The sequence below is a fragment of the Bos indicus x Bos taurus genome, chromosome 27, assembly GCF_003369695.1.
Source record: "Bos indicus x Bos taurus breed Angus x Brahman F1 hybrid chromosome 27, Bos_hybrid_MaternalHap_v2.0, whole genome shotgun sequence".
Lineage (NCBI taxonomy): Eukaryota > Metazoa > Chordata > Mammalia > Artiodactyla > Bovidae > Bos > Bos indicus x Bos taurus.
In genome coordinates, this window is record NC_040102.1 from 16,386,137 (window position 1) to 16,412,196 (window position 26,060).

Below are 26,060 nucleotides of genomic sequence, written 5' to 3' on the forward strand. Positions count from 1 at the left end.
TGTTTAAACTATATGTATTAGATAACATGTCATTTAATAAAAGGGAAAATGCGTCTTTGCAAAGTTATAGGAACGCCTGATTCTTTGTAATTCTTATCACAGTGGCTGGCACGTGGTCAGTATTGAACAAGTAGCTGTGGGACAGAGGGATGGATTCTGACTATAAATACACATGGAAGATGACTTCTGGGTTTCACTTTAAATCCTATAGAAGTAGGATGTGTTCTTTGACAAGAGAAAGGTAAAATGCTTCACAGAAAGCTTTGTTTGTGATATAAATCATAGGTGAAAACTATACATGCACTGAAATTATGGCCAAGTAATAGCAATAAAATAATGTATAAGAAAAAAATTTTTAAATGTTAGAAAATGTTTATTATGAGTGCTTAAAAAAAAAAGTGCTGGGCCTCTATACCTATAGTTTTGAGCGGTATCACGTGGCCATATACTGCCACCTAGTGGCAACATCTGTAAGTACAGTCTGGTTTTGATAGCTGGGAGAGACTTTTCACATTTAAGCCAAAAAAGCTATCCCTCTATGTCCATCCACCCTTCTTTCTCAATTCATTAACCGAATCCTGAACAGGAGTATATATACGGAGGAAAAAACAGGCAGCAAAGCTAAAGTATTTTATTAATAATTTATTGTCAGTAAGAAAGACTGGTTAATGGTAGTTTTCAGTAAAAACCTTTACAAGACCTTGCATCACAAATATACAGACACTATAAAAATTGTGTCGTGGTGGTTTTGGTTCTAAACGATTCTGCAGAAGGTCCTCATTACACTTTCCAATAATGAAAAATGTTTATAATCCTAAAATACAGCAACCCATTTATTTAAGACATGTTCATGGATCAGATCTGTCCTCATCCTATGTACAGCTGGAAATGAATGACTATACTGAAATGTATGAATGAAATGTCCTACTTCAGCTGAAAAGGACAGAGTGAAACCCTGGTTATATTAAAAAAAAAAAAAATCAGGGTGCTAGGTAAATGACACGAACACCACCAAAATCCGGTCAAAAACAAAATGCACGAAGTTATCTTGAAAATCTAGGGGAAAACTATGAAAAATCAAATCTGTACATAAAATTTACAAAAAAAAAAGGAAAATTAAAATAATCAAATCTATATAAATACATGAATCATGCTAACAAGAGAGAGGAGAGCTGATTTTCGCTTCATTGTTTTAACACGGGACAAATGTAAATACAAAAAAAAATAAAGTCTGGAAATGGTGCGGCAGACGTCAACCGCATCCGACAACAGTAGGTCAGGACACTGGCGATGGCGGACAGGTCAGGAGGCGCGGGTGGGGGTTCAGTGCAGCCATGCCCGGGGGCGGCTCCCCAGAAGAAGGGGCGCAAGCGCTGCTGCAGAGAACGGTGCAGGACAGGGCATCCGCTGCAGGGATCGCTCTAGGTTCGCTGGGGTTCAGGCACTTGGAGGGGTGGGGGCGGGGGGCGAGTCTGCGGGGTCAGACCTCCGTGTGCTGCTGCGAGTCCAGCGGAGGGACCGTCACCTCCTCGAAGGGGCCATCGTCTCCGCTCTCGTAGTCACTCATCATGACCTCCGACTCGGCTTCGCAGCACGCGGACACGTCGGAGCAGGACGCCGTGGAGGCGTACACCGACAGCGGCAGGCTTTCCACGGCGGGGGCTTCAAAGGTCCTGGGGTACCCCGCAGGGTAGGGGGCGTAGGGTTCTCTGCGGGCGCTGCCGTCGCCAGCGCCGGCTTTCTGAGGTTCGGACAGGTCCACGGCGTAGAAGCTGGGCAGGTACTGGTTCGGGTGGAACCTCTGCCGGCCTCGGGAGGCGGAGCCCGGGCTCCCCGCGGCCGGCGTGTCCCTGGGCGGGTGTATGGATTCGAACTGGTCGCTGAACTCGGGGGGCAGGGGCGGGAGCTCGTCCGCGCCGGGGAAGTCCTCTGGAGGGGGCGGAAAGTCACTCTCGATGTCGTAGCCTCCGGGGTAATAGTCCGTATCGATGGCGTTGGGATCGGCAGAGTACAGGGGGGTCTGCTCGTCGATTACCTCGTAATTGGGGAATTCCTGGATGTCCGGCAGAGGAACGCTGGGCATCCAATCCGACGTATCCCAGTGATACCCTTGTTGGAAAAGAAAACCAGATGTCAAAGTGTTTTCCTCCCCAGCGTGTGCCCCGCGGCAAAGGGCCCAGTGTATGCAGCACGCACAGGCGCAAAGGCATCCGTCCCGCGCACCGAGGGCCACCATCGGGGGAAGCCTCGGTCCCTGCTTTGACCCCCTCCCCTCCCGCGCCGCTTCTGAGACCCTCTATGAGTTAGGCTCTGCTCCTGAAATGAGGACTTACAGTTTTAGGTAAGTACCTAACTTTCAAAGAAACGTTAAGTCTTTAACAGAAGCAGCAGTATGCTAGCGCCTAGAGGACATGCACTTTTCTTCAAACGATTCCAATCATCCTTTCAGCTTCCTGCAGTCATTGAAAACCCTCTGCCCTCTATGAAGAAGAGTGTTAGTTCAGCCTTAGGACCTTGATAAAGAAATTTTGTCCTTGCAGAAAGGCGGCTCAAGAATGTCACCTGATCTGCACTACTTGTCATTAAAAAAAGATACCAACGAATGTGTCTTTCAGATAATAAAAGTAATCACTTAGCATGCAAAATTTTAAAAATAAATTTCCTTTAGAATGTCATAAACTTAATATTACAATTGTACTATTTTCCATGAGTCCTCAGAAAGACAATAAATTATATTAATTTAGTAACACAGCAAAGCATGCCTCAAAATCAAATGAAAGGCAATTTAACATTGACAAATGTAATACAATTTTTGATAAACTACAGTAATTTTGTTTCTTTAAAAAGGACTAAGGGTCATTTTCAACTATATAAAGGTATAATTATTAAAAAAAAAAAACCCTTCCAATTTGGGGGTAGCCCCCCACCCCAGGATTTTTGAAATCCTTTGGCAGCCAGTGAAGGTGAGGCAGGCACGTTTAGAATGCAGGGGCGAACGAGGAGGCAGCAGTTACGGTGCAGACACGTGCAGCAAGTCAGCACTGGGTCAAGTCTCCGCCCATGTGTTTAGTGAAAAATGAATGAACAACTGGCATGCATAAGTCACCTCTTGATTTGCTGAGGTCAGGAGCAGCCAAAGACTCTTTTGGTTGCAGAGTAGAGAGAAAAGAAAACACTTGTAATTAAAAGAGAAAGACGGCTGAAAAGGCAATAAAGATAAGTCCATAACACAATATAAACTGTTTTATTAAGGCCCAGTCAGCCATGTACTGTGCCTTCTAGGCCATTATCTACGAAAATCCCAAACGGTGAGAAATTTGTGTAGCACAAATAAAATGGGACGTGGGAGTGGAGGGAGAAGATGAGGGATGATGAACTAGGGATGTGGCTGGGAAACTCGGACAGGATTTTACTTTCTTTCCCTTGTTTCTGGCAAGCTACTCCTGAAAACACAAAATTTTGTTAGGAGTAATTGAAATGGAGTCTATAAGGCTCTAATAAAATGTAAACTGATAAGGAATTTAAATGACCCCCTCATGTTACTGAGAAAGATTATAAAATCATTTTTTTTTCCTAACGCTGGGTAACATCAGGTTGCTTAGGTGATAATGCAAAATACATAAGCTATAGCTACATGACAGACACAAAGTTTACGGCACAATATAGCCTTCACATGTCCGTAATTCAGAGAAACCACAAACACACTTAGATACTGATGAAGAGCTAAAAGAAAACCTCACCAGACCTTGCCCTGGGTGAACATGATTTTATATTCACATTGTCCACCTTTCCTTAGAGACACCATCAGCTGACCTTAACCCTGAGCCCACCCAAATCTGTCTGGCCTCTCCCTCTCCTGGAGTCCTTGTTTTGCACACAGAACTCTGCATGGGGCAAAGTCAACGTGAATCACGTGACCGCAGGGCAGGCTGCTTACCCTGGCTAAGCTTCAGGCTCTTCTCTTCGAAATGGAGGTGGAAATCCCTTAGTTATTATGAGGATTAAATCACATAATGTAGGTCAAGCACTAACCATTGACTATCATTGTAATTCTTATTGTGAAATAAATGACAAGTAATTTTCTAAAGTAGACCCATGCTTTCTGTGCATTCAATGATGCTCTTGAAAACCCAGTGATAAAGTAACTTGGAACAAATAAGATTTGGTTGACAGTTCTCTTCTAGGAATTTAAATCAAAAACTGAAAAAATTGTGGTGATTTCTAAAACATGAGTAAGCCAGTATTTAGCTAACATTTACCTCTGGAACTATTCTAAAAAGCCTGCTAAAAATGTGGTAGTTTCTTTCCAAAAAGAGGATTGACAACTTCTGTTTACTAAACAGCCATTCCATTATTCTTAGTTTTCCATTTTAAACTCAATTTATATTTAATATGTCAAAGACATTTTTCAACGAAAGAGATTACCATGAAAGAACTATTCGAATTCTGTTTCTTTAAACTCAGTCAATATATTATATAAATATTAGGGTTCCATCATGGGAGAACTAAGGTTCAGTAGACAAAATATAGATCCCCTTCTGATACGCCAAGTGAAGACAAGGTAACTTCCTGGAAACTAAGTGTAAGGCTCGCCAGTAACCGAAATGAGTAAGCTGCACCCATCAAACTTGGCTTGAAACCATCCTTCTCTTACCCATGTCTCAGCAAACCTATTTGTTGTCCCAGCAGAAAGGATTCCCTAAGCTTCGTGGGCCCCAGTGGTCTAGGCCAGTGGTTCTCCAAGTGTGGTTCTTAAATCAGCAACATCAGAATCAACTGGGGGCTGGCTTGTTAGAAATGTGCATTCTCAGGGCCCCAACCAGATTTGCTCAATCAGAAATCTTGGAGTTAAGGCCTAATGATTAAGCTTTTCACAAGCCCTACAGTGATCTGATTTCTAGTCTGAAAATACCTGTGCACTTTGCATGTGATAACTTGAATTCCAGTGCACTGATGGAGGGCTAATTTGAAATAATTTAAGGCAGGAATTTCTTAAAATTTTGAACAGATAAAGCTTCCTAGAAAATGATTTTTACTCAACCAAATATAAAAATATTGCCTTCTATCATGTTCTACAATTTTCCTCAACCATACCAGGGAAAATACAAAAGGGAAGACTCAGGTATAGGCAATTATAAAAGCTGTGTTATACTTAGTTTTACTCCTATTCACACGAAGAGAATTTTCTATATTAAAACATTTTTTTAGATAGAATTACTTTTAATTTCTTCATACTGTTCCATGTAAAGGCAGTTGTCAAGACCCTATGGGTGACTTCTGGCAACTGTGTAAATTCACTGTGAACCACAAAAAAGTAACAAAGACCACAGACATAGGTAACATATGTAACATACATACATAATGATATTTTGCAATACCTCTGGATTATGAATGGACACACCTGCATAGCATAAAAGTATTCAACCTCTTCAGAACCATCACATAAGGACTTTGTACAACACTATAACAGCAAAAGCACACCACTCCAGGGACAGTCACTGTGAACACGAACACAGAACACACACACAACTATACCTTCTTCAGTCACCATGTCAACGACAGCATTGACAAGGTGTATTACAGTCACTATGGAAGCTTGTGAAAAGGCACAAGAGCAGTAAATTAGAAAGACCTTCAGTGAGTCAGGAACCTGCATTAAATATGATTTCTGCATACTATACAGTTTCTACCTCATAGTTTAATGATGTAAATACTTGAAACATAGCTATATAATTATGTATGATCTTTGCACTTGTTCCTTATATGTCTCAGGTTTTTCCAATCAAGTTATATATTTGTTATCATTAATCAAAGGAATAAAGAGTAACCATATTATACTGTAATTTAGGAAAAGAACTTTCAGCCATAAATTTGTTTTACAATTACAATTATGAATCAAGTCAGGACACAACCACCCTGATTTTAACATCCCATGGGCAAAAGCTTTCACATTCAAAGAGTCAAATACTTGGCTAAGCCAATTTTCTAGGTCCATTTAATACACTCATACATTGTTTGCAGGAAAAAAATTAAGAGCTGCATAATAAGGTAAAATATGCAATATGAATACAAAAATGGCTTTGTATCTGTTCTCTGTACTCCCACCCCAATTTTCCTGTCTCTGCAGACGAGTTAACAGCTGGTGAGCTAACATACCAGCAGAGAAACGCAGACTGTCTGCCTGGCTGTTTCCTGTGTAAATCCCCTTTTCATTCCTGTATCAAACTGTTTCAAAGTATTTATGCCAAGATAAATAAGTGTGCATGTAACAGGCAGAAGGATGGCCCTCTGAAAAGGCCACATCCTCGCCCTGGGAACAAGTTACCATCCTTGGCCAAAGGGACTTTGCTAATGTGATGAAGTTAAAGAGCCTGAGATGAAGAGACTCCCCTGCATGATCTGTGCAGCCCCCATGTAATGGCAAGAGTTCTTAAGGGGAGAAACTTTCCCAGCTGTGGTTGGAGAGCTAGGACTGCAGCAGACAGACCGGTGAGGCGCAGTGCTGCTGTCTTTGACAGATGGAGTCCATGAGCCATGGAATGTGGGGAGGTTCTAGAAGCTGGAAAAGGTACAGGACAGGGTCTCTCCTCTGGCGTCTCCAGAAAGGAGACAGTCCTGCTGATATCTTAATTTCAGCCTGCTGAGACAAGCGTCACACTTCTAAACTGCAGACCTATAACAAATCTATCTTGTCTTAAGCCACTATGTAATCTATTACAACAGCCTTAGAAAACTAGAAATATGACTTAAATATACTCTTAATACAGGCTTCAAATTTATGATTCATAATGATTAAAATTATGATAAAGATTAAAATAAAGACACTCCTGGATAATATATTTTTTCTCACCTTGTATTATCTGGCAATTAATTTTCATAACTAGTTTGACCATAGCTTACTAAAAGTATCTAAGACTATTAAGAAGAATGATGTTTCAGTTAAAAGAAAAAAAAACCTAGGAAAAGAAAGAAAATACTGGCAAAATTCTGAGATTTATGAAGAGCATTTAAGGACAAAGATATAAATGATTATGTAAACTGGCAACTCTATAATGTTTTAGAATTAAACCTAATGAAAGAAAGAATTCTACTTTGTTGTTGGTTTGATAAGCAGAGCTCTGTCCAAATACTTTATCGCTAAATAATAAACACTGTTGCACCTTCATATCATATATAACATGCTTGAAATGGCTCAGGAATGAATAGAACATACATATGGCCATCCTTAGTTTCGAAATGGTCTCTGCAGTGTATTATGGACTACCTACTCTGGGTTTACAATCAAATAATTATTAGTGAGTTATTTCCTTCTATCAATAAACTGTTTACACATGGCATTTTTATGCAAAAAAATTACAATCAAACTAATTCTGACATTCAAAAATTTCCACTAAAAACTCACTTTACTGGGTTTCTGGATACTGACAGTTTTCTCTACTGGTATGTGCTAATATGGTAAAGCTGCTTATCAACGCCATTCACCCTCAAAGGAACAAAACTGGCAGCAAAGATCCCACTGTCAAACCTTCTTCATTAGAAATATAATCCAACTTACTAGCAATCTCTTAAACTGCGCTCTCAGTCAGTACGCTCTGATCCAAATGGGAGCTGAGGCCGCAGAGGAGTCGGTGGGGAGAGACAAATAGAACCTTGTAACAATCACAGGTGCTGCTCAAGTTGCCCATGTCAGACTATCGCATCTCCTCTTAGGGCCGTGGGGGTGCGAGCGTGTGTGCAACGCAGGTGTGCTCAAGGAAGCCGGTACGAGGTGTTTTTTTTTTAAAAATCCACATAACTTCTATAGCATTCACTGTCACGGAAGAAAGGTCGCTGCAGAACTAACCCATCAGACAGAGCTTATCTTTCAATCAGTTACGTTTTCTTTCTTAGTATGACCAGTCACTACCGTTCCAATTCCTAAGCATGAAGGATGTTTGCAACATCGTCCCCGGCGGATGTTCATGCAAGGCTGTGTAACTGTGGTCTGACGTGAGTGTGAAGACCGTCTGAGATGGAATCAGCGACTATGTCCCTGTCCTGTGTCACATGAGTGGGGCTGCGGACGGTGAGCACTGCGGATGCGTGTTTACTCACCATTGTCATCGCACGACTCCGACTGGAAGGAGCTCAGGGAGTGCACTTCGGACAGGCTTTCCCGGGCGCTGTACGGCTGAGATGGCTTCTCCTCCAACGGCTTTTTGGAGAGACAAGGATCAAGATCCACTACTTTAGCTAAAAGGAGATGACAGACAAAAGAGTTACATGCCATGAAGGCAGGAGACTCTCTTTTCTTCCCTGCTGTATCCTGACCCGTGGACTGCCTGGGATTTATTCAATGAAAGAACATTGAAAGAAAAAGAAAAGAAAAGAAACATCTCCAAAACAGAACAAGATACTAAATACAAAACCTATAAATACAGCTTGCAGACTCATAAGAATAGAAATTCTCAATAAACCGGCCTGTGGGGGAGACTATCAGACAACATGGGGAATTAAAATTTTATTTGAAAATGGTAATATATAGCTTTTTCTAGGCATCCAATAGACGTCAGGCCACTTAAATATTGTCGCTTCTTCCAGCCACATCTGAGAAAAAAAAAAAAATCCTATCATGCAAATGCCCTCCCAATTTTTCGTCATAAAAATCCCCCCACCAATTAGAGTTGAGAATCCTGATCAATTACAAAAACAAAATGATCTTTCCAGATGAATGGAACACAACTAGATTCAATTCCTAAATTAAAGCAACATCGTGGCCACAGTGCTCGGTCAGAGATGCGAAGCCAGGAAAAGGTTCCCAGTCGTACCAGAGCTCTGTGGAGTCTGGGCACGTTCATCACTAACAAAGATGCTACACTGCCGCGAGGTCAGAGACATTTTATCGAAAAGAAGAAAACCATTCTTACTATCATAGTCGAAGTCCCAGCTAGGTTTCTGGATGGAATCGCTGTCAGAAGGAGAGTTTGAAGGCGGCGGGGGAGGCAGGTTTGGGGCCACGCTGCAGACGGCCACAGCTTTCCGGTGTCCATGCATGGACTCGGGGTTGAAGGTGCTGAACTCTGGGTGCTCGGGTATAGCTGACCCTTCAAAGGAGTTGCGGTCAAGGTTGTTTCGAGAGTCACTGGGAATGCTTGGGGTGTAGGAGATGGGCCGCACAGGCACCTGGGGTGGTATGTCGGAGTAAATGTTCTTATTCAGCTTGGAATCGAAATACGGTCTTTGCAAGAAAGCCGCGCTGGGTCCCAAGTGTTTGTCCTCGGGTTCGGGCTGGGGTTTCTTCTTCCGACTGATCATCTTGCGGCAGAAGACGAACACCAGCACCAGCAGAAAGATGCCTGTGATGAAGACGACGATGCCGATCCCCTCGGCCAGGCCGATGTTCCAGGGGGTCGACACGTACTGGTTGGGAGCCACGTCTTCGCAGTGTTTCCCCTTGTACTCGTGGCTGCAGTTGCAGTGGTAGGAGCCGTGCGTGTTCTCACAGAGGGCCCCGTTCCGGCAGGGGTTGCCAGCACATTCGTCCACGTCGCTCTGACACCTGCCGAGATAGCCCAGGGTTAGGAGAGGCCTTGGCAGCATCATAGAGACTAAAGGCTATTCATCCCTTCCTAGTTAAGACTCAGCCAACACTGACCGGGGCTTCCCAGGTGGCACTAATGGTAAAGAACCCACCTGCCAGCGCAGGAGACACGGGTTCCATCCCTGGCTGGGGAAGATCCCCTGGAGGAGGGCATGGCAGCCCACTCCAGTATTCTTGCCTGGAGCATCCCATGGACAGAGGAACCTGGCGGGCTATAGTCCATGGGGTCGCAGAGTCAGACACGACTGAAGTGACTTAGCAACACTGACCCAGACGTAGAACAGCCAAAACACACTATCAACAATAACTACACAAAAATCCTTCGTGGAGGAATGACTCGTTTGAGTTTACACCCTGTACACCTGAGAGATAAACATGTCACGTCAATGTTTAGCTGCCATTTTTCTAAGGATTCAACAGACGACTGACTCAAACTCATTGGCTAAACGTCAGTCTGTCTCTATTTCTGATCCAGAGATTTAGACAAGTGCATGCTAATAAATGTATTCCAAGAGGGCTGGATTAAATTTCTCCAATAACTTTCCCACAGGGGACTATGACTGCTCCATACAGCATGTGAAAGGCCAGAAAACTCTCTGTTTTTCATTTTTAGATGTTTCTCCATGTTGAAAACCCTCCTTAGCTCCTCACCCTTACAGAATCGCCCACAGGAAAGTCCCCTCAAGCCCCCTCCTCCCCTCCCCTTCCCAGTGGGCATCTCTGGCACCTGTGCGGGTCCTCCCGTCACCGCTCAAACCCTTCCTCCTCTAACAAAATGCATCCTCCTCTAACACCCCTATACTCACCTGGCATTACAATTTTGATTACTGGGACATTTTTGTCAACTATATTGAGTACTGACTAAGATACAAGTAGATTAATGAATGAAAACCACGTGACTGACGGTGAAATTCAGAATTACTACGAGAACAAAATGTTATGTGAATCCCTGCAGGCAGGTCACACTTCAAGCCTTCTAACAAAAGGGGCAGGTGAAGGCTTTTCTAGATGTATAGCACTAGGCACTTGTATGTAACAAGCACCAAGTTTTTAAACTGAACCTGGGGGAAAGTCTAAGGTGAAATGGTCCCTGGAACTGAAAACCATTTCATTCAAAGTCGACAAGAGGCATCTTTAGTGCCTCATATTCTTCATCAAAAATACTGATCACCTCTCAGACTATGCAAGGCTCACAAAAGATACCTAAAGAGTTGAGAAATGTTTTAGATGCTACATAAACAATGAAAAAAAAGTCATCTATCTTATAGATAGGTAACAACCCCATGAGCATCTGTTTTTAAAAAAAACAATCTTACTGTTTCCAGTTACTTCCTGCAAGTACCCATATGTTCCTTGTTTATAAATAACATTTTTAAAATATAGAAGCATTTTATATTCAAAGCATATAGTACTCCAAGCATTATATCATGTTCACTTGTTCAATATTTTTTTTTAAAGAATGAAAAGATAAATTATACAAAGAGTCACCATGAGCTCTGAATTCAAATTCTAAAGCAACACAGTCCAAATTACTGAAGTTTTGTCGCATCTGCCAATCACTGTGACCCTACAGAGAGCTGCAAACACAGATCTTGAAAGAAGTCAGTTACCTTTCTCCCCTAAAACCTGAGTCACACTGACAGACAGCACCATCCAAACTGTCAAAACACGTTCCGCCGTTTTTACAAGGTTCATCTTTGCAGTAGGGGCTGAGCTGGCACCTGAAGGACAAGGGAAAAGTAAGCATAAAAACCCAGTGTTTTTTCTGTACCTACAGGAGCAAGTGAATGTGGACACTGCACGCACACACGACGACACCGGAAGTGCGACTGCTGCAGTGAGTGGTGGAGTCTGGGCAAACCTACGCACCTCTGACCAGAGTACAGTCCTCTGCACTGGCAGACGAAGTCTCCGTTGTCCACAATGCAGGTGCCGCCGTACAGGCAGGGGTTGGAGGAACACGGGTTGACGCTCACCTCGCAGTAGGTCCCGACGTACAAGGTATTGCATTTGCAGTAATAACCTAAACCGGCAAACGGGAACCCAAAGTACTATCACTCAGTAACTCAGAAAGAGAAGTCTCAGGGTATTGGTTTTTACGTTTAAGTGAAAATTTGGCTCTCTAAGACTTGTAAATCCTATTCGATCCCCTATACCCTCTGGGCACAAAGCTGTCTGCATTACCAAACCTTTCACCGCTGGTATCAACAAATACGAAGGACTGAAGAGGGAACTCGTGACTCGATCAAGGTCATCCTAACTTACCCAAGGGGGCCCAAGGCCTTCTGGAAAACCACACTCCCACCCCCATCTCGAGTGAGCAAGGCTGGCAGGCCCCTCACTGGGCCGGCGGGTAAAAGGAGGCTTAGGGAGAACTATGTGGAACCAATTCCAACCCCCTGGTTGGAGTCCTTATGGCTGGAAAGGCATTCAGGGTCAGCCGTGGTTTCCTGAGGCTAGGGTGCAGAATGACACACGTCTGGAAACGCAATGTAGTGAGGCCACTGCTCAGTGGGAGAGAAACTGACCCCTCCAGCCGCTCCCAGGATGAACCCTAAACCCAGCTCCACTCGAGCTTCACTTACACCGGCTGCAGTATGTGACCAAACTGCACACGAAGAAGAAAAGCAGAAACGCTGGGAGGCCTCGCCCCAGTGCACACACGTGGACGGATCACTTAGGGGAGGCTCTGGTGTGAGGCTTACCTCCCGTCGGGGAGGGGTGGCAGACGCCCCCGTTCTGGCAGGGGCTGCTTGAGCAGTCCTCTGTCGCCGTCAGCAAGCACCCGGGAGACACATCCACCGACTCCTCAATGTGTGCGTAGCTCCTGGGTCTGTTGTTTAAGGGCAGCTCCTGCCCGTTCAGGTAAATGGAGTCCATGCAGCCCCGGAAACCATTGCCCACCTGGGGGCTCCGTCCGTGCCGCGAGCCCTGCTGGCGGACGTGGCCCCCAAAATACACATGGCTGTCGAGGTTGAGGGTTTTCAGTGTCCCCGGGGCTGTGCCCGAGGCGGTGTGGACCTGATCCAGAACCAGCCTGGCGTAGTTCCCGTTCACCTCCAGGGACACGGCGTGCCACAGCCCGTCGTTGACCTGGATGCTCTGCACCGAGACAATGCCGGGGCCGCTGCCACAGTCGAACTTGTACTGCAGCCTCCCGTTGTGGATCTGCGACAGAGACAATCACTGTGCGTGTTATTCTCGCGGAATCGTCGAGCCCAGCCTCGGATCACGCGTCTAAAGGAGGGGCTGGGTCTGCCACCTGAAGGCAGCAAGTAGGGATGAAAGGGAAAGTCGCTTAGTTGTGTCCGACTCTTTGGCAGAGTAGCCTGCCAGGCTTCTCTGTCCATGGAATTCTCCAGGCAAGAAATATTGGAGAAGGTAGCTTTTCCCTTCTCCAGGGGATCTTCCTGACTCGGGGATCGAACCCAGGTCTCCCGCAATGCAGGCAGATTCTTTACCAGCTGAGCTACCAGGGAAACCCAAGGCCTCACATTTAAGTACTATAGAACACGTGCTTCTTGGTTTACTGTACAAATAATAAAAACAGGCCTCTCAGGGATATCAAAGTTCCAACTACGTAACCTAAAGGCATTGTGTAAGTGACTGACAACTGCTAACCAAACAACAGAAGAGCATCAGATTTTGTTTAAAGCCAAAAACGAATCACTCTTGATTAAAAAAAAAAAGAGAAGGTAAGCTGATCATCTCTTCAAGTGTATGTAGGACCTTTCCATAAACTCTCCATATTAGTAAGATTAATATCAGAGTTTGAATGTAATGGTCATAAGAACCTGAAAATGTTTGTAAAAAACAGAAATAAATGTCTATGTTGCTGCTGCTGCTGCTAAGTCGTTTCAGTCGTGTCCGAGTGACTCTGTGCGACCCCATAGACAGCAGCCCACCAGGCTCCCCCGTTCCTGGGATTCTCGAAGCAAGAATACTGGAGTGGGTTGCCATTTCCTTCTCCAATGCATAAAAGTGAAAAGTGAAAGTGAAGTCGCTCAGTCGTGTCTGACTCTTAGCAACCCCATGGACTTCAGCCTACCATTTTCCAGGCAAGAGTACTGGAGTGGGTTGCCATTGCCTTCTCCGAATGTCTATGTTACTGTAGAGCAAAAAGAGCCTTTCATCCCACAGAACTTATGTGTTGGTATCAATGAATCATTTAAAGGAAGAACTCAATCATTTCATGTAGCTTATCTTATTCTTTTAAAAAATGGGCCATCTGAATATACAATGGAATTTATACTTTTAAAGTCTCCCACAAGCTCAGATACAAATATGCACAAACACTCACCTCCAAGATGCTGTAGTCGGTCCCTCGAGCATACATGACAACCGCATGGGCAGAGTACGTTCGAAGCCTCATGGTCAGCTTCATCTCTAACTTGTTTTCATTCTCCATTAGACGATATTTCACAAAGCTGTTTCCAGTAAATGTTACGGATGCACTCCCTGGGAATCACAAAGAGAAGAAATAAATCAGAACAAGTTTAAGCATATTTATATGTTATCCCACCACCACCATGCCCCAATTCAAGTTTTGGATCTACGATTTTACAGTATAAAATTCAACTCAATGGGAAATGTCTATTTGTTTCAAAAACAGCAACAGCAAAACTGGATCTCCATTTGCAGCGAATAAGTCAGACTACTGTAAAACACAGAGAAATGAATTCTAAGATAAATAAGAGATCCACATATGAAATATCCATTAAAAAATCATTAGAAAACAATTTAGAAAAATACGTAGCCTCAAGGTGGTTTGCCAAATGTTCTCAAGCAAGACGTAAAACAATTCATATTTTACAAAAACGATGAAACCAGAATCAATCCAGAGATGAAAACTATTTTGTAAAATTAATCAGAAATGAGAAAATAAAAATTAAACAAAAGACCAGTGACAGACAGACAGTGGGGTCTGTTAACACGTAAATAATGTTAATGCTCAAAATTATACAGAGTTCCATCCATTAAAAATGAGAAACAGACAAATAATCCATACAATCGAGCAGACAGCATGAACTGGCCAATCCCTGAAGAGGAAGCGCTACCAGGCCATGAACAAATGAAAAGACAACTTTCACAAGGAGCCATAAAAACGGCAATTTAAATAGTTAGATGTCATTTCATCCCTGGTGGCTCAGATGGGAAAGAATCTGCCTGCAGTTCAGGAGACCTGAATTCGATCCCTGATTAGGAAATATCGCCTGGAGAAAGAAATGGCAACCCACTTCAGTATTCTTGCCTGGAGAATCCCATGGACAGAGGAGCCTGGGGGGCTACAGTCCATGGGGTCGCAAAGGGTCAGACACGACTGAGGGACTAACACTTTTACAATTTTTCCCTCTTTTATTCTTAATTGAACCTCTCACCTGGGCACTGACCAGACTTGCCACCTGGACAGACGCAGGTATAGGTCTCCTCTCTGGGGTCAGTGACACATTCCGATCCTTCAGGGCACGGATTGTCTTCACATCCATGATGTACAAGTGGGCATTTTCCCTCTTTGTTAAAAAAAAAAGAGGGGAGAGGGAGAGCTAATGAACAGGAATTTCAAGAAAACAGATCTGTACTGTGTCACCATCGCAGGCTGTGACATGAACCGGCCCGCACGCCCATGTCCACCCCCGCGTGCGTTACCTCTGCAGAGGCACACGGCCGTCCGCCGGTGGCGTGGGGTCACAAAGCTCAGCCTGGCCGTGCTGTGCGTTGACATCACACTCTCGTCCACGGACACCTTCTCGTCACAGAACTTCCAGGGGCAGTCGAGGCCCGCACACAGCTTCCGGAACACCTCCAGGATCCTCACACCAATGATCTCCTCGACATCTGACACGGAAGAGTTGATCTTCTGCAGGAGCTGTCTGGTGGAAACGTGGGCGACACCCGACCTCTCTACAAACAGCAAGACGTCCAGGTGCGGGTGAGGCTCGGCGGGCTGCAAGCTGACGATCTGAATGTCGTTCCTCCTCACGCCCAGGATGTTCCGCAGAGCTCGCTGGAAGTTGCGCCAGTAGTCGCCGACGAACTCTTCCGGGGTGAGGTTGGCGAAGCGGACGGCGACCGTCTGGTTGAGCATCTCCTGCGTCACCTGTCTGACCTGCACCGTGATGTCGGCCGCGGTGGTGAACTTGCCGTCCGTCACGCTCACGTTGAGGAGGTACTGCCCTATGTCCAGCTTCTTGTGCGCGATCAGCTTGCCCCCTGTGCTGGACACGGAGAAGAGGCTGTCCATCTGCGGGTCGAGGCTGTAGGTTAACGTGTCGTACACGTCTTGATCAGTGGCGTGGATCTTCCCGATGACGCCGCCCGAGTACTCCTCTCCGAAAGCAGTGATGAAAATCTCCAGCGGCAGGATCGCCGGAGGATAGACGCTCTCTTCAATGACCCTGATGTCAATATACGTCAGAGACGACAGCTGAGGCTTTCCATTGTCTGCCACCTGCGGGGAATGGGGGAAAAATCACCTTCGTCTGTGTCATCGTTCACAACTTCTTAATACAAATATATTTACACTGCTCAAGTTCTAAAACGTGACCAACTGATAGATACTTAATTCTTTGTGTGAGAAGCATTATCAAGGGACAGGGTGGAAAGCTTTTTCAGAGTAGCTATGTTAATTGGTCACAGTGGAATTGGGGGTATGATGCTTGAATTCATAGGAAAGAGATTGTTAATAGCAGTGACCAAGTGGTAAAATTAATCGTGTACAGTTCTGGCATGTACGGGTTGTTGAAAGAAACCACAAGATAAATACTTCTTTCTGGCCCTTTCACTGATTCATGCTGAAACTTAGCTCCACCAACATCTACGCTAAAGTGTGTGCTAAGTCACTTGAGGTGTGTCTGACTCTTTGTGACCCCATAGACTGTAGCCTGCCAGGCTCCTCTGTCCATGGGGATTCTCCAGGCAAGAATTCTGGAATGGGCTGCCATGCCCTCCTCCAGGGGATCTTCCCAACCCAGGCGATCAAATCCGCATCTCTTATGTTTCCTGGATTGGCAGGCGGGTTCTTTACCATTAGCGCCAGCTGGGAAGGTCTATGATAAAGCAACCAAATAAATAAATATGCCCTTGCCAAGTGCTATGGGATAAAAATGAAGATCTGACCAAAAAAAAGAAAACCAGACTGTAATTCTAATTCAGTTTTGCAGTTTTGTCTTCTCAAGAGGCATAAGCTGTTTACACATGAGAAGATAGATCACCGCAGTGGCTCTTTTCTATGAGTCCTCAAAAAAGAAAAAAAAGAAAAAAAAAAAAAAAAAAAAACCATGAAGAAAGGCGTAAATACCTTAACATGCAGTAAGTAATGATCCTTCACTTTCCTATTTATGGCGGCCGCCGTCAGGAGGGCTCCCTGCTGGTTGACTTCAAACGCCCCCTCTTCGTTCCCGCTCACGATGCTGAAGAAGAAGGGGGGGCCGTTGTGGGAGGAGTCCCTGTCCGTCACCACCAGCTGCAGCACGCTGAACCCCACGGGCTTGTTCTCCTGCAGAAGGGAAGAGAACCACACAGCTGTCAACAAGACACCGTGCAAGCTCTCTACAACAGGGCATTTACAGCAGACAGACATCGCTGCTTCATTCGGAAGGAGGAGAGGGGAGAAGGGCTGGTGGTGCTGGGAAGAAGGGTAGGGAGAATGGGCGGGGAAGGGGGGACTGGAGGGGAGGGGGTGTGTAGAGAGACTGGGGAGGGGAGAGGTGCTTGGCGGAGGAGTGGGAGGGTCTGCATGGGGCAAGGAGGAAACGCAGGGCAGAAGGTAAGGTTAAGAACCAAGCTACTGAGCCTATCTTAAAAACCAAAGCCAAAAAAAACAGACGAAAGCATTTTGGAAATGGCTCATCTTTCAGTACTGACCGAGAGCCCTGTAATGTCACCCTTCCCATTCTTCTCAAAAGCCGTCTTTGGAAAAGGAAAGCTATTTCGAACGAACAATCGAGCCCCGTGAGAGCACACATTTCAACAGGACGCATTCCAGGAGCCCAGGACCCACAGTCACCTGGATGATCAGGCTGTAGTTCCCCCTGGAGAAGACGGGGGCGTTGTCGTTAACATCAGACACGTCGATGTTCACGGTGGTCGTGGTGACTCTGGGGGGACTGCCATTGTCAGAGGCCTGCACGGTGAGCGTGTAGCCTGAAATCTTGTTGGGGAAAACACAAAGAGAAGCGTGTCCATCTCCACAAGACCAAAGAACAGGGTTCAGTCTCAAGCGTGCTTCTGACACCCCCAGAGGGGCAGATCTGAGGGTCTCCGTCCCCTGAGCCCTGCAGGCGGGCGATTCCCTAACCTCACACAGGGGCATGGCCACAAGCCACCTGCAGAAGGGAATGTGTCTGCCCGACAGAAAAAGTTACTAACACGGAGGAGGATCTCAGGTACCTCTCAAAAACGTACTTGCTCTGTTAAGGTGTTCTAACTTTGAAAACATGCCGATCTATTAACAGAAATTAAGACAGAAAAGGAACACAAATGATGAGAAAAAACGTGCACACGTGTCAAAGAGTGCAACCTTCCCTCTGCCCCAGTGCGACTCTCAGCTAGAAGCAGACACACATCTAGCTGTCTCCGGCCCTTGAGGGCTCACTCATTCTCAATGCTCAGGACTCTCCAGCTCATCTTCCCCATCAACGTTGCACTTGGATTGCCGTCACCTGCCTGAATCTCCCAAGACCCTTCTCTTTGTGACTTCCTACTAGAAAAGGTGACTTAAGTGGGGTGGCTGCTTTTCTAGGACAGCTCCTTTTAAGGTCTCTCTTTCAGAGGAAGCAGTGAAGAGGCCAGGAGGCTGGCTGCACCCCGGAGGACGTGCTGTGAAGTACCAGTCCTGTGAGACATGCCCACATGCCCACAGGAGAGGGCGACTCTGCCTGGGGAACTCACCTGCCACCTCACAATGGACATGAGTTTACTCAAGGTTTTGGGAAGTTGGTTTCAAGTCAAAAACACTAACTTTTGTTCTGCCCAGCAGCACTGCAATCCTAAGCGTTAATGGTCATGCTTCCCAATCTCTTGGAAAGTCCCTGCTCAAAAATAACGGGTCAGAAAAGGAATTAAAGAATGGAGATTTTATGAAGTATCTCAGCACTATCTCCCCAAACGCCTTTCAACTTGGATGTGCCCACTATTCTTCTGAAATCACAGTCTGCATTACCCCCGATGCCCTTCTAATTCCCTGAACGGAGGCTCTTTCACTTCTTCCCTTCATCGCCTCTGTGGCAGCTCCCCTCCTGTCTGTGAGAGAGGGTGAGTAAGTAAGTAGATGGGTGGATCGGTGGAGGGATGGAGACAGGGAGGGAGGGCTTGCCTCTCTCCTCATTCGCTCACATTTACCTCCAAACCTCAGATCACTTCCATGATCATCTCCAGAAGCACATGCCTTTTCTGTATTTCCAGCTTTCAAGTCTCAAGTTGGACTAAAGTGGCCCCAAACCGGCTGAACAATTTTACTGACTGAATATGCCACTTTCCTTGACAGATCAGCACACCCATCACCACATTCGAGCACCTCTCCCCAGTGCCAAGTCTATGCCCTGTGGGCTCCTTTAATGGCACTCCTCAGTCACGGCAAGCCTGAACAGCACCAAGGCATCAGCCACCTCCGCTCTCCGTGGCGGGCCACGGCTCAGCTCTGTGGTCCTCACTCTTCCTCTGCCAAGCGTCCGCATTTGTCTCGTCACTCACGTGTCACTGCTTGCTGTCCCCAGTCGGGCTCCTGTCGCCTTGTAACGACTGTCACAGGTCCTCCTACCCCCTCACGACACTCAGACCTCCCGCAGGCCTGGTCCTCAGAGACCATCCCCCTGTGCTGCTGCACTTGGGTGCACAGACGTCGGTAACCACCTAATGCCCGCAGTGCGAGCCTGAACCTAGCATCCTGGCTTTGTCTGTGGCCTGAAATCTGTTCCTAAAACACCTGATGTATCTCCTCTCCCTCACTTGTCTGTAAGATCGCTCTCCTCCAACACAACTGAATAAAATCTCCTAAATACACCCCGTGACTGCCTTTCTCCATTCTTCCTTCTGCCAGTTCCTCATGGGGAATTCCCTCCTCTCAACACTAGCGTCTCCCAAATCTCTGCTGTTATGTAAAACCCAGATTCTAGCTCTGCGAAGTGTCTCAAGACACTTGGTACCAACAGCAGTTTCATCCTAAATACACAATTTTATTCTCTAAACTCCACAAGTATGAAACAAATCACATATTCCGGAGATCTTCATACTGTAATTGCTTTTCAGGTATTTATATTCTGCTTGTCACTTCCTGAGAACAAGGCTGGTTCTTTCGACATCTCCCAAAATGTTGGTACTTCCATCTATTTATTTGATAATCTGTAAACAATTTCATTTCTCCACTTACTGTTTCCCGGTCTAGAAGTTTGGTCACCTTCACTTCTCCTCTAGCAGGGTCGATTGTAAACGGACTTCCCTGGTTGCCATCTATAATCGCATAGTGGATGTGGCTGTTTGAAGGTCCGTCAGCATCATCTGCCATAACCTAGAAAACATCACACTCCTGTTTAGGAGACAGATGAGGATGTGACAGAAGTCTATTGAGCTAATTTCTGGTATCAACAGCAGTTACTTATAATAGAGCCAGTAACTGGGTTAATAAGAGACATTTCCTCATCTTCCAATTATTTTCAAGGAAGGCCACTCTAAGAATTGGATGAGAGCGTCCCTGGTGGCTCAGCGGGAAAGAATACGCCTGCCAGTGCAGGACACACGAGTCTGATCCCTGGTCTGGGAGGATCCCACATGCCACGGAGCAACTAAGCCTGTGTGCCATAGCTACTGAGCTGTGCTCCAGAGCCCAGGAGTCACAACTGCGGAGCTGACGTGTTGCAACTACAGAAGCCCTAGAGTCTGTGCTCTGCAACTGATAGAGTACCCCCACTCTCCACAACTAGAGAAACCCTAAACAGCAACAATGACCCGGCACAGCCAGAAATAAACAAACAGACAAATAGAATTAAAACAACAGCAGCAACAATAAGAAAACTGGATAAATCCCTAGAAAAATTCTTGCAAAGACTCAGAAGAAAACTGCAGAGGGAAAGATACACACCGTAATGACAGACTGTTCGAGAACAGCGTCCTCGCTGACGACTGCCGTGTAGGTGTCTTGGCTGAACACTGGGGCATTGTCGTTGATGTCTGTCACATTGATGCTCACGGTGGCAACATCACTCAGTGACGGGGTGCCTCCGTCAGTGGCCTCCACAGTCAGGTAGTACTCATGAGAGCTTTCATAGTCCAGGTTCTCAATGATAAATATGGCTCCTGAGTAGAAAATCAGAGTTACTTCCAGTGCTTTAAAATGCCACCACTTTCTCCTCCTATGACTGAAATCTTCAAGAGTTTACTTACCACTTACGTATGTTTTCTAATTTCTTAATTCAATAATTAAAACAGGAATTGGCTCATCCTGGGAACTTTATTGCTTTTACTTTCCTGATATTCTTTGGAATATTTAAATTGCTTTTAAACTTAAATTGCTCAGTACTCACCATATCCCTGTTACAAAAATGATTACATTTCTTATCTCTTCTAAATGACAGTTTACTACAGACTTTAATAGAACAGAAAGAAAACATAAAAACTATCTTTGGCTTTTCATTTTCTTTTCCTTCTCCTACTTCTACAGAAATTCATATCCTTTTTAAAAATCTCTTGAATAACTCTTTGTTTACATTCTATCATTTTTTTAAATCCCTTTTTGATTTAATAATTCCTTTAATGTCTTTCAATGTCTTTCTTTTTAACCTCCTTACAGTCTATCCTACTTAAAGAGTCCTAAAAATAACAATTTTATATGTGCTAAAAATACATTTTAAGATCGCGTCATCACACACCTACCCTTCATCTGAAATAGTCACATACAATTAAACACAGTTTGAATGGAGAGAGCAACTTCCTTATAGCTATTTTAGTCGACAGGTTAACAAGACTACAAAAGTATTTATGCAGCCAGAGTCAAGAGTTCCAGTGACTTGTGACCCCACTGGCAGTCCCTCACTAAGGAACTCAGTCCAGGTATTTGTCAGTTGTACACAGCTAGCATAATGAAGAAGTCAGTTTAATGAATTATCAGGTGCCCCTACTGAATCTAAGATCAAAGAGGTCACAACTCCTGTTTCACTTGGGAAGCTATTTCATATGAGATCCACAAGGGGCCATTATGCAAAATTTTCTACTATTTTCCACTCTTTATCTTTACTGATTTATTACATCTTATATCTTTACTAAATTACTAGAGTACGATGCTTTAATTTTCTCCTTAAATTTGCTCATATCTATAACAGACAAGCCAGAAATGATTTTAGTGTGTAGAACTATGCTATGCTATGCTATGCTAAGTCACTTCAGTCGTGTCCGACTCTGTGTGACCCCACAGATGGCAGCCACCAGGCTCCCCCATCCCTGGGATTCTCCAGGCAAGAACACTGGAGTGGGCTGCCATTTCCTTCTCCAATGCATGAAAGGGAAAAGTGAAAGTGAAGTCGCTCAGTCATGTCCGACTCCTAGCGACCCCACGGACTGCAGCCTACCAGGCTCCTCCATCCATGGGATTTTCCAGGCACGAGTACTGGAGTGGGGTGCCATTGCCTTCTCCGGTATAGATCTATAGTTTTAAAGCTTTCTAAATGAATCCCACTATGAATCCCACTTCAGATAACAACACAAACGAAACTTGAGTTTTCTCTTTTTTAGGGTATCTACTGACAACTTATGACCTGTCTTTGTACCAGTAAAGTGCTGAGCAATCTAGACTTTCTGGCAGTATAAGGGCTTCCTCACATTCGAGTGGTAGGTTACCTGTTTTAGAGTCGATGCTGAATTTTCCGTGTTCATTCCCACTTATGATAGAGTAGGTGATTTCTGCATTTGCTTCAATGTCCCGACTCGCTGCGTACACTTGGAGAACTTCAGTCCCAATGAGAATATCCTCAGACACCGTGGCACCGTATTCACGGTATTCAAACACGGGCGGGTTGTCATTTATATCCAAAACAGATATGACAATGGTGCCGGTAGCTGTCAACCTTCTGGGCAAACCGTGATCCACAGCTTTCAAAGTCAGAGTGTATACTGCCTGGAGTTCTCTATCCAAAGGCTTTTCTAACTGAATGATTCCAGATAATTCATTAATGGAGAACTGCCCATCAGCGGAGTTAAGCAGTGAGTAGGAGATTTTCCGATTCAGTCCTGTCAAGACACCACATCATGTCAGAATGCTTTATTTCAAGAAATGTAAGCATGCTACTTAAAAATATGTACACCTATGGCTGTTTCATGTTGATGTTTGACAGAGAACAACAAAATCTGTAAAGCAATTATCCTTCAATTAAAAAATAAATTTAAAAAATACATGTAGCATACATATGAAAAGGGAAAATGCTAATACATATTATTTAAAAATTCTTGTTGACTACGATCTTTAAAATGTAACTTTTAAATGAAAGATTCACTGAGTTAAAACAAATATAATTTCATACTCATTTGACTTTTTTTAAGACCATATTATATAGGAACTTATGTTCTAAAAACCCAGATCTTTAAAAATAAAGCCTACTTACTACTTAGCTTCAGTGACAAACATTTATTTGAAAATTAATATATTTGATATTCTAACTCTTCAGTATAGGAATGACCAAAGAAGTTATTTCTATTCTCTGCTATCAAAATGCTATGAATATATATCCTAGAGTCTTACTTTCTCCAAAAAAAACTTGAAAGATCTGTAAAACTAAAACAATATACTGTTTGCTTCTGTTATGTTCCTATGATACTAAATCTCTTTGTCACAAATGCTTTATTCACCAAAAAATAACCCTTTATTAATTAATTCAATGGGATATAAAAATCAGTTATCACAGGCTAGAATTTTAGAGGCATCACAGTAAGTTCACCATGAACAATTTTGAGATTTTGAATATTCATGAAAAATGAGTTCCTTATTCTGAAGATTTCATTCAATTTTTAATGCCAACACATTTTAAGTTTTGTTTTTTTGATATGCACCAGTTTTAAAGTCTTTACTGAATCTGCTACAATATAGTTTATGTTTTGGTTTTTTGGCCACAAGGCGTACAGGATCTTAACTTCCCAAACAGGGATCTAACCCACACCCCCTATATTGGCAGGGGAAGTCTTAACCACTGGGCCACCGAGGAAATCCCAATGCTAACACAACAACAACAGTGAGTTACTCAACATGCATCAGGTTAGGTACGTGGAAGGGGATGAATGTGTTTTAAAACAGCCCCTCAGGCCACAGTCTGAAGACAAGAGCATCTTCCGGGCTATACCTGCATCCGCGTCCGTGGCCTGCACTCTGGTCAGGAGTGTGCCCGGCTCTGTGTTTTCAAACACGGTGATGGTGTAGGGATCAGCAGAGAACTCGGGGGCGTTATCATTCACGTCCTCTAATGTAAGCACAACGCTAGCTTGGCAGAACCTTCCCCCTCCATCGGTGGCCTTGACGAGAAGATGGTAAGCTGCTTGCTCCTCGCGATCAAGGGGGGCTGATGTTTTCAGTTCCCCTAAAAACAAACAAATACCCAGGTGCTCACTTGAAAGTGAAGATGTAACTGCTAGCAGACATGCTTCTTCCTCTTACATTTATAAAATCCGAATAATGGCCTTTCTCTGGAGAATAATTTTGTGGGTGACAGAGTCAACAGCTGGGGGAGCCCTCTGAGTTGGAGGTTGTCAAACCCTGCTAGGGGCCAGCTCTAAGCCATAAAGATCTCCAGGCTGGGGTCTCTTGTATTATATACAGCGTCAAAAAGCAGAAGAGTTGCCAATTTACCAAGTTCAAGGTATTTTTTAATTGACTCAAAAATTAGATTCAAACGTCTGTAATTAATTTGGGGGCAAGCTTAATAGAAAACTGTTACTTGATCCCCAATTTTAACAAAATATAAATTCAAAGAGAAATACAATCTTAGAGGTTTAAAAATAGGTAAAATATCATTAATCATTTTAATTAATATTCTGAATTATAAATTTATGGTCACAAGTTCAATAAAACAAACTATATGGAAAGTTGATAAAGCAGAAAGCTCGATATACTTTAACTTCTGAGTTGTTTTCCTTTTTTAAAGAAGGTGATATAAAAAACTTATAAATGTTAAATCCTTGATTCAAGTAGGTGATATTGCTGCTGTTAACTTTTTATCTCACCATAAAGTTTACAGTTAATTATTGCTTACCTTTCTAAAAGATGCCATTTTTATAGTAGGAGAGTAAAATTTACAAGAAAAAAATACAATTTCAAATTATCTGTGTGATCCAAAACCACCTGAATATGTGACTTTGTTGAAACAGAATCTGTTTTGCCCAAATTCCACCTTTACCTGTGTCTGGATTTAGTTTGAATTTTTCTGCACCTGGACCAAATAATGTGTAAGTAATTTCAGCATTGGAACGGATATCTGCATCCGTCGCAGAGACCTGCATGATCAGCTTCCCAGGAAAGGCATCTTCTGGAATCGTGTCAGAATATAAAGTCTACAAAGATTGTAAACAATACCGTTAACTTAGAACATTGAAAGTTAAGATGACTGCCAAGGGAGCAACAGAAATCATTTAACTGGGGTCACAGAACACATGGGAAATGAATAAAACTAAAATCCAAGGGGTCTGCAGAACTATTTTTCTTACAAAAGAGGAGTCAAGTCACAGCTAACAACCCCACATGCTGAACTACAGCTCTTCCTTGGTACCCATGTTGTCCTCTGTTAAAAACTATGGGCTCCGCGGGGGCAGAAGCCACACCCTGCACCTCTGGGTTCCTCCAGTGTGTGCAAAAGCAAGGGCTCTAAATACAGTCTGCTGGAGCAGAAGAGAGCTGTGTATCAAGAACTCCTGGCCTAATATCCCCTCCTCTATAACCTCACCCCCAGATGAAGGGAATCCCTTCAGGAAAATGTAACAGAGCATGTTTCGAGTTAACACACAACTGTAATCCTGTCCATAATTCACAGTATTTTTGAATGATGTTTTCAAGCTTTTTAAACATACCCCAAAAGTACTTCTGAAACTACTCCAACTCTGGCTCCATCAACCCCATCTCGACTTAAACACTAAGAACTTACAACGTGGAAGACATCTCAATTACTCCACGTGCAGTAGCACCATGTGACTGTCCGACTGAAAGGTTTAAGAAAGAAATCTGAATTCATAATACATGAACTTACAGACAGGAGTAGCCTACCTTTTCACAAACGGGAGTGTTGTCGTTTGCATCGAGGACTTTGACTTCAACTATAGCTTTGGATGAGAAGGTCCCGTCGGTTGCTGTGATGGTCAGAAGGTAACTGTCCCTTTCCTCTCTATCTAGAGGTTTCTTCACATAGACCTTCCATTCATTCTGTATATTTTCAATAGCAAACTGCCCCAAAGGATCCCCGCCTATGAAATCAAAGGAAGGAGATGACAGCCAATTTGTCGAAATTCAAAAAAAAAA

The 26,060-nt window shown here is 44.1% G+C and overlaps 1 protein-coding gene across 7 annotated transcripts in view; it reads right to left on the minus strand.

Moving 5' to 3' along the window:
• Positions 1-622: 622 nt before the first annotated feature.
• Positions 623-26,060, minus strand: part of FAT1 (FAT atypical cadherin 1) — a 125,663-nt gene continuing 100,225 nt past the window's right edge. For 3 of the 7 annotated variants that reach the window (XM_027529943.1, XM_027529944.1, XM_027529945.1), the window contains exons 11-29: positions 25,809-26,005; positions 24,949-25,102; positions 23,899-24,132; positions 22,406-22,795; positions 20,655-20,869; positions 19,947-20,084; positions 17,586-17,729; positions 16,878-17,075; positions 15,227-16,028; positions 14,959-15,090; positions 13,881-14,038; positions 12,286-12,748; positions 11,450-11,603; positions 11,191-11,301; positions 8,907-9,538; positions 8,095-8,232; positions 5,536-5,595; positions 3,107-3,142; positions 623-2,109 (exon numbers count right to left, since the gene is read on the minus strand). In XM_027529943.1, coding sequence (XP_027385744.1) covers positions 1,481-2,109; positions 3,107-3,142; positions 5,536-5,595; positions 8,095-8,232; positions 8,907-9,538; positions 11,191-11,301; positions 11,450-11,603; positions 12,286-12,748; positions 13,881-14,038; positions 14,959-15,090; positions 15,227-16,028; positions 16,878-17,075; positions 17,586-17,729; positions 19,947-20,084; positions 20,655-20,869; positions 22,406-22,795; positions 23,899-24,132; positions 24,949-25,102; positions 25,809-26,005 — 4,985 coding nt within the window. In that variant the 3' untranslated portion in view covers positions 623-1,480. Of the gene's footprint in view, positions 2,110-3,106; positions 3,143-5,535; positions 5,596-7,555; positions 7,609-8,094; positions 8,233-8,906; positions 9,539-11,190; positions 11,302-11,449; positions 11,604-12,285; positions 12,749-13,880; positions 14,039-14,958; positions 15,091-15,226; positions 16,029-16,877; positions 17,076-17,585; positions 17,730-19,946; positions 20,085-20,654; positions 20,870-22,405; positions 22,796-23,898; positions 24,133-24,948; positions 25,103-25,808; positions 26,006-26,060 lie in introns of those variants that run through there. The other 4 variants (XR_003509038.1, XM_027529946.1, XM_027529948.1 and 1 more) reach the window with 4 other exon arrangements.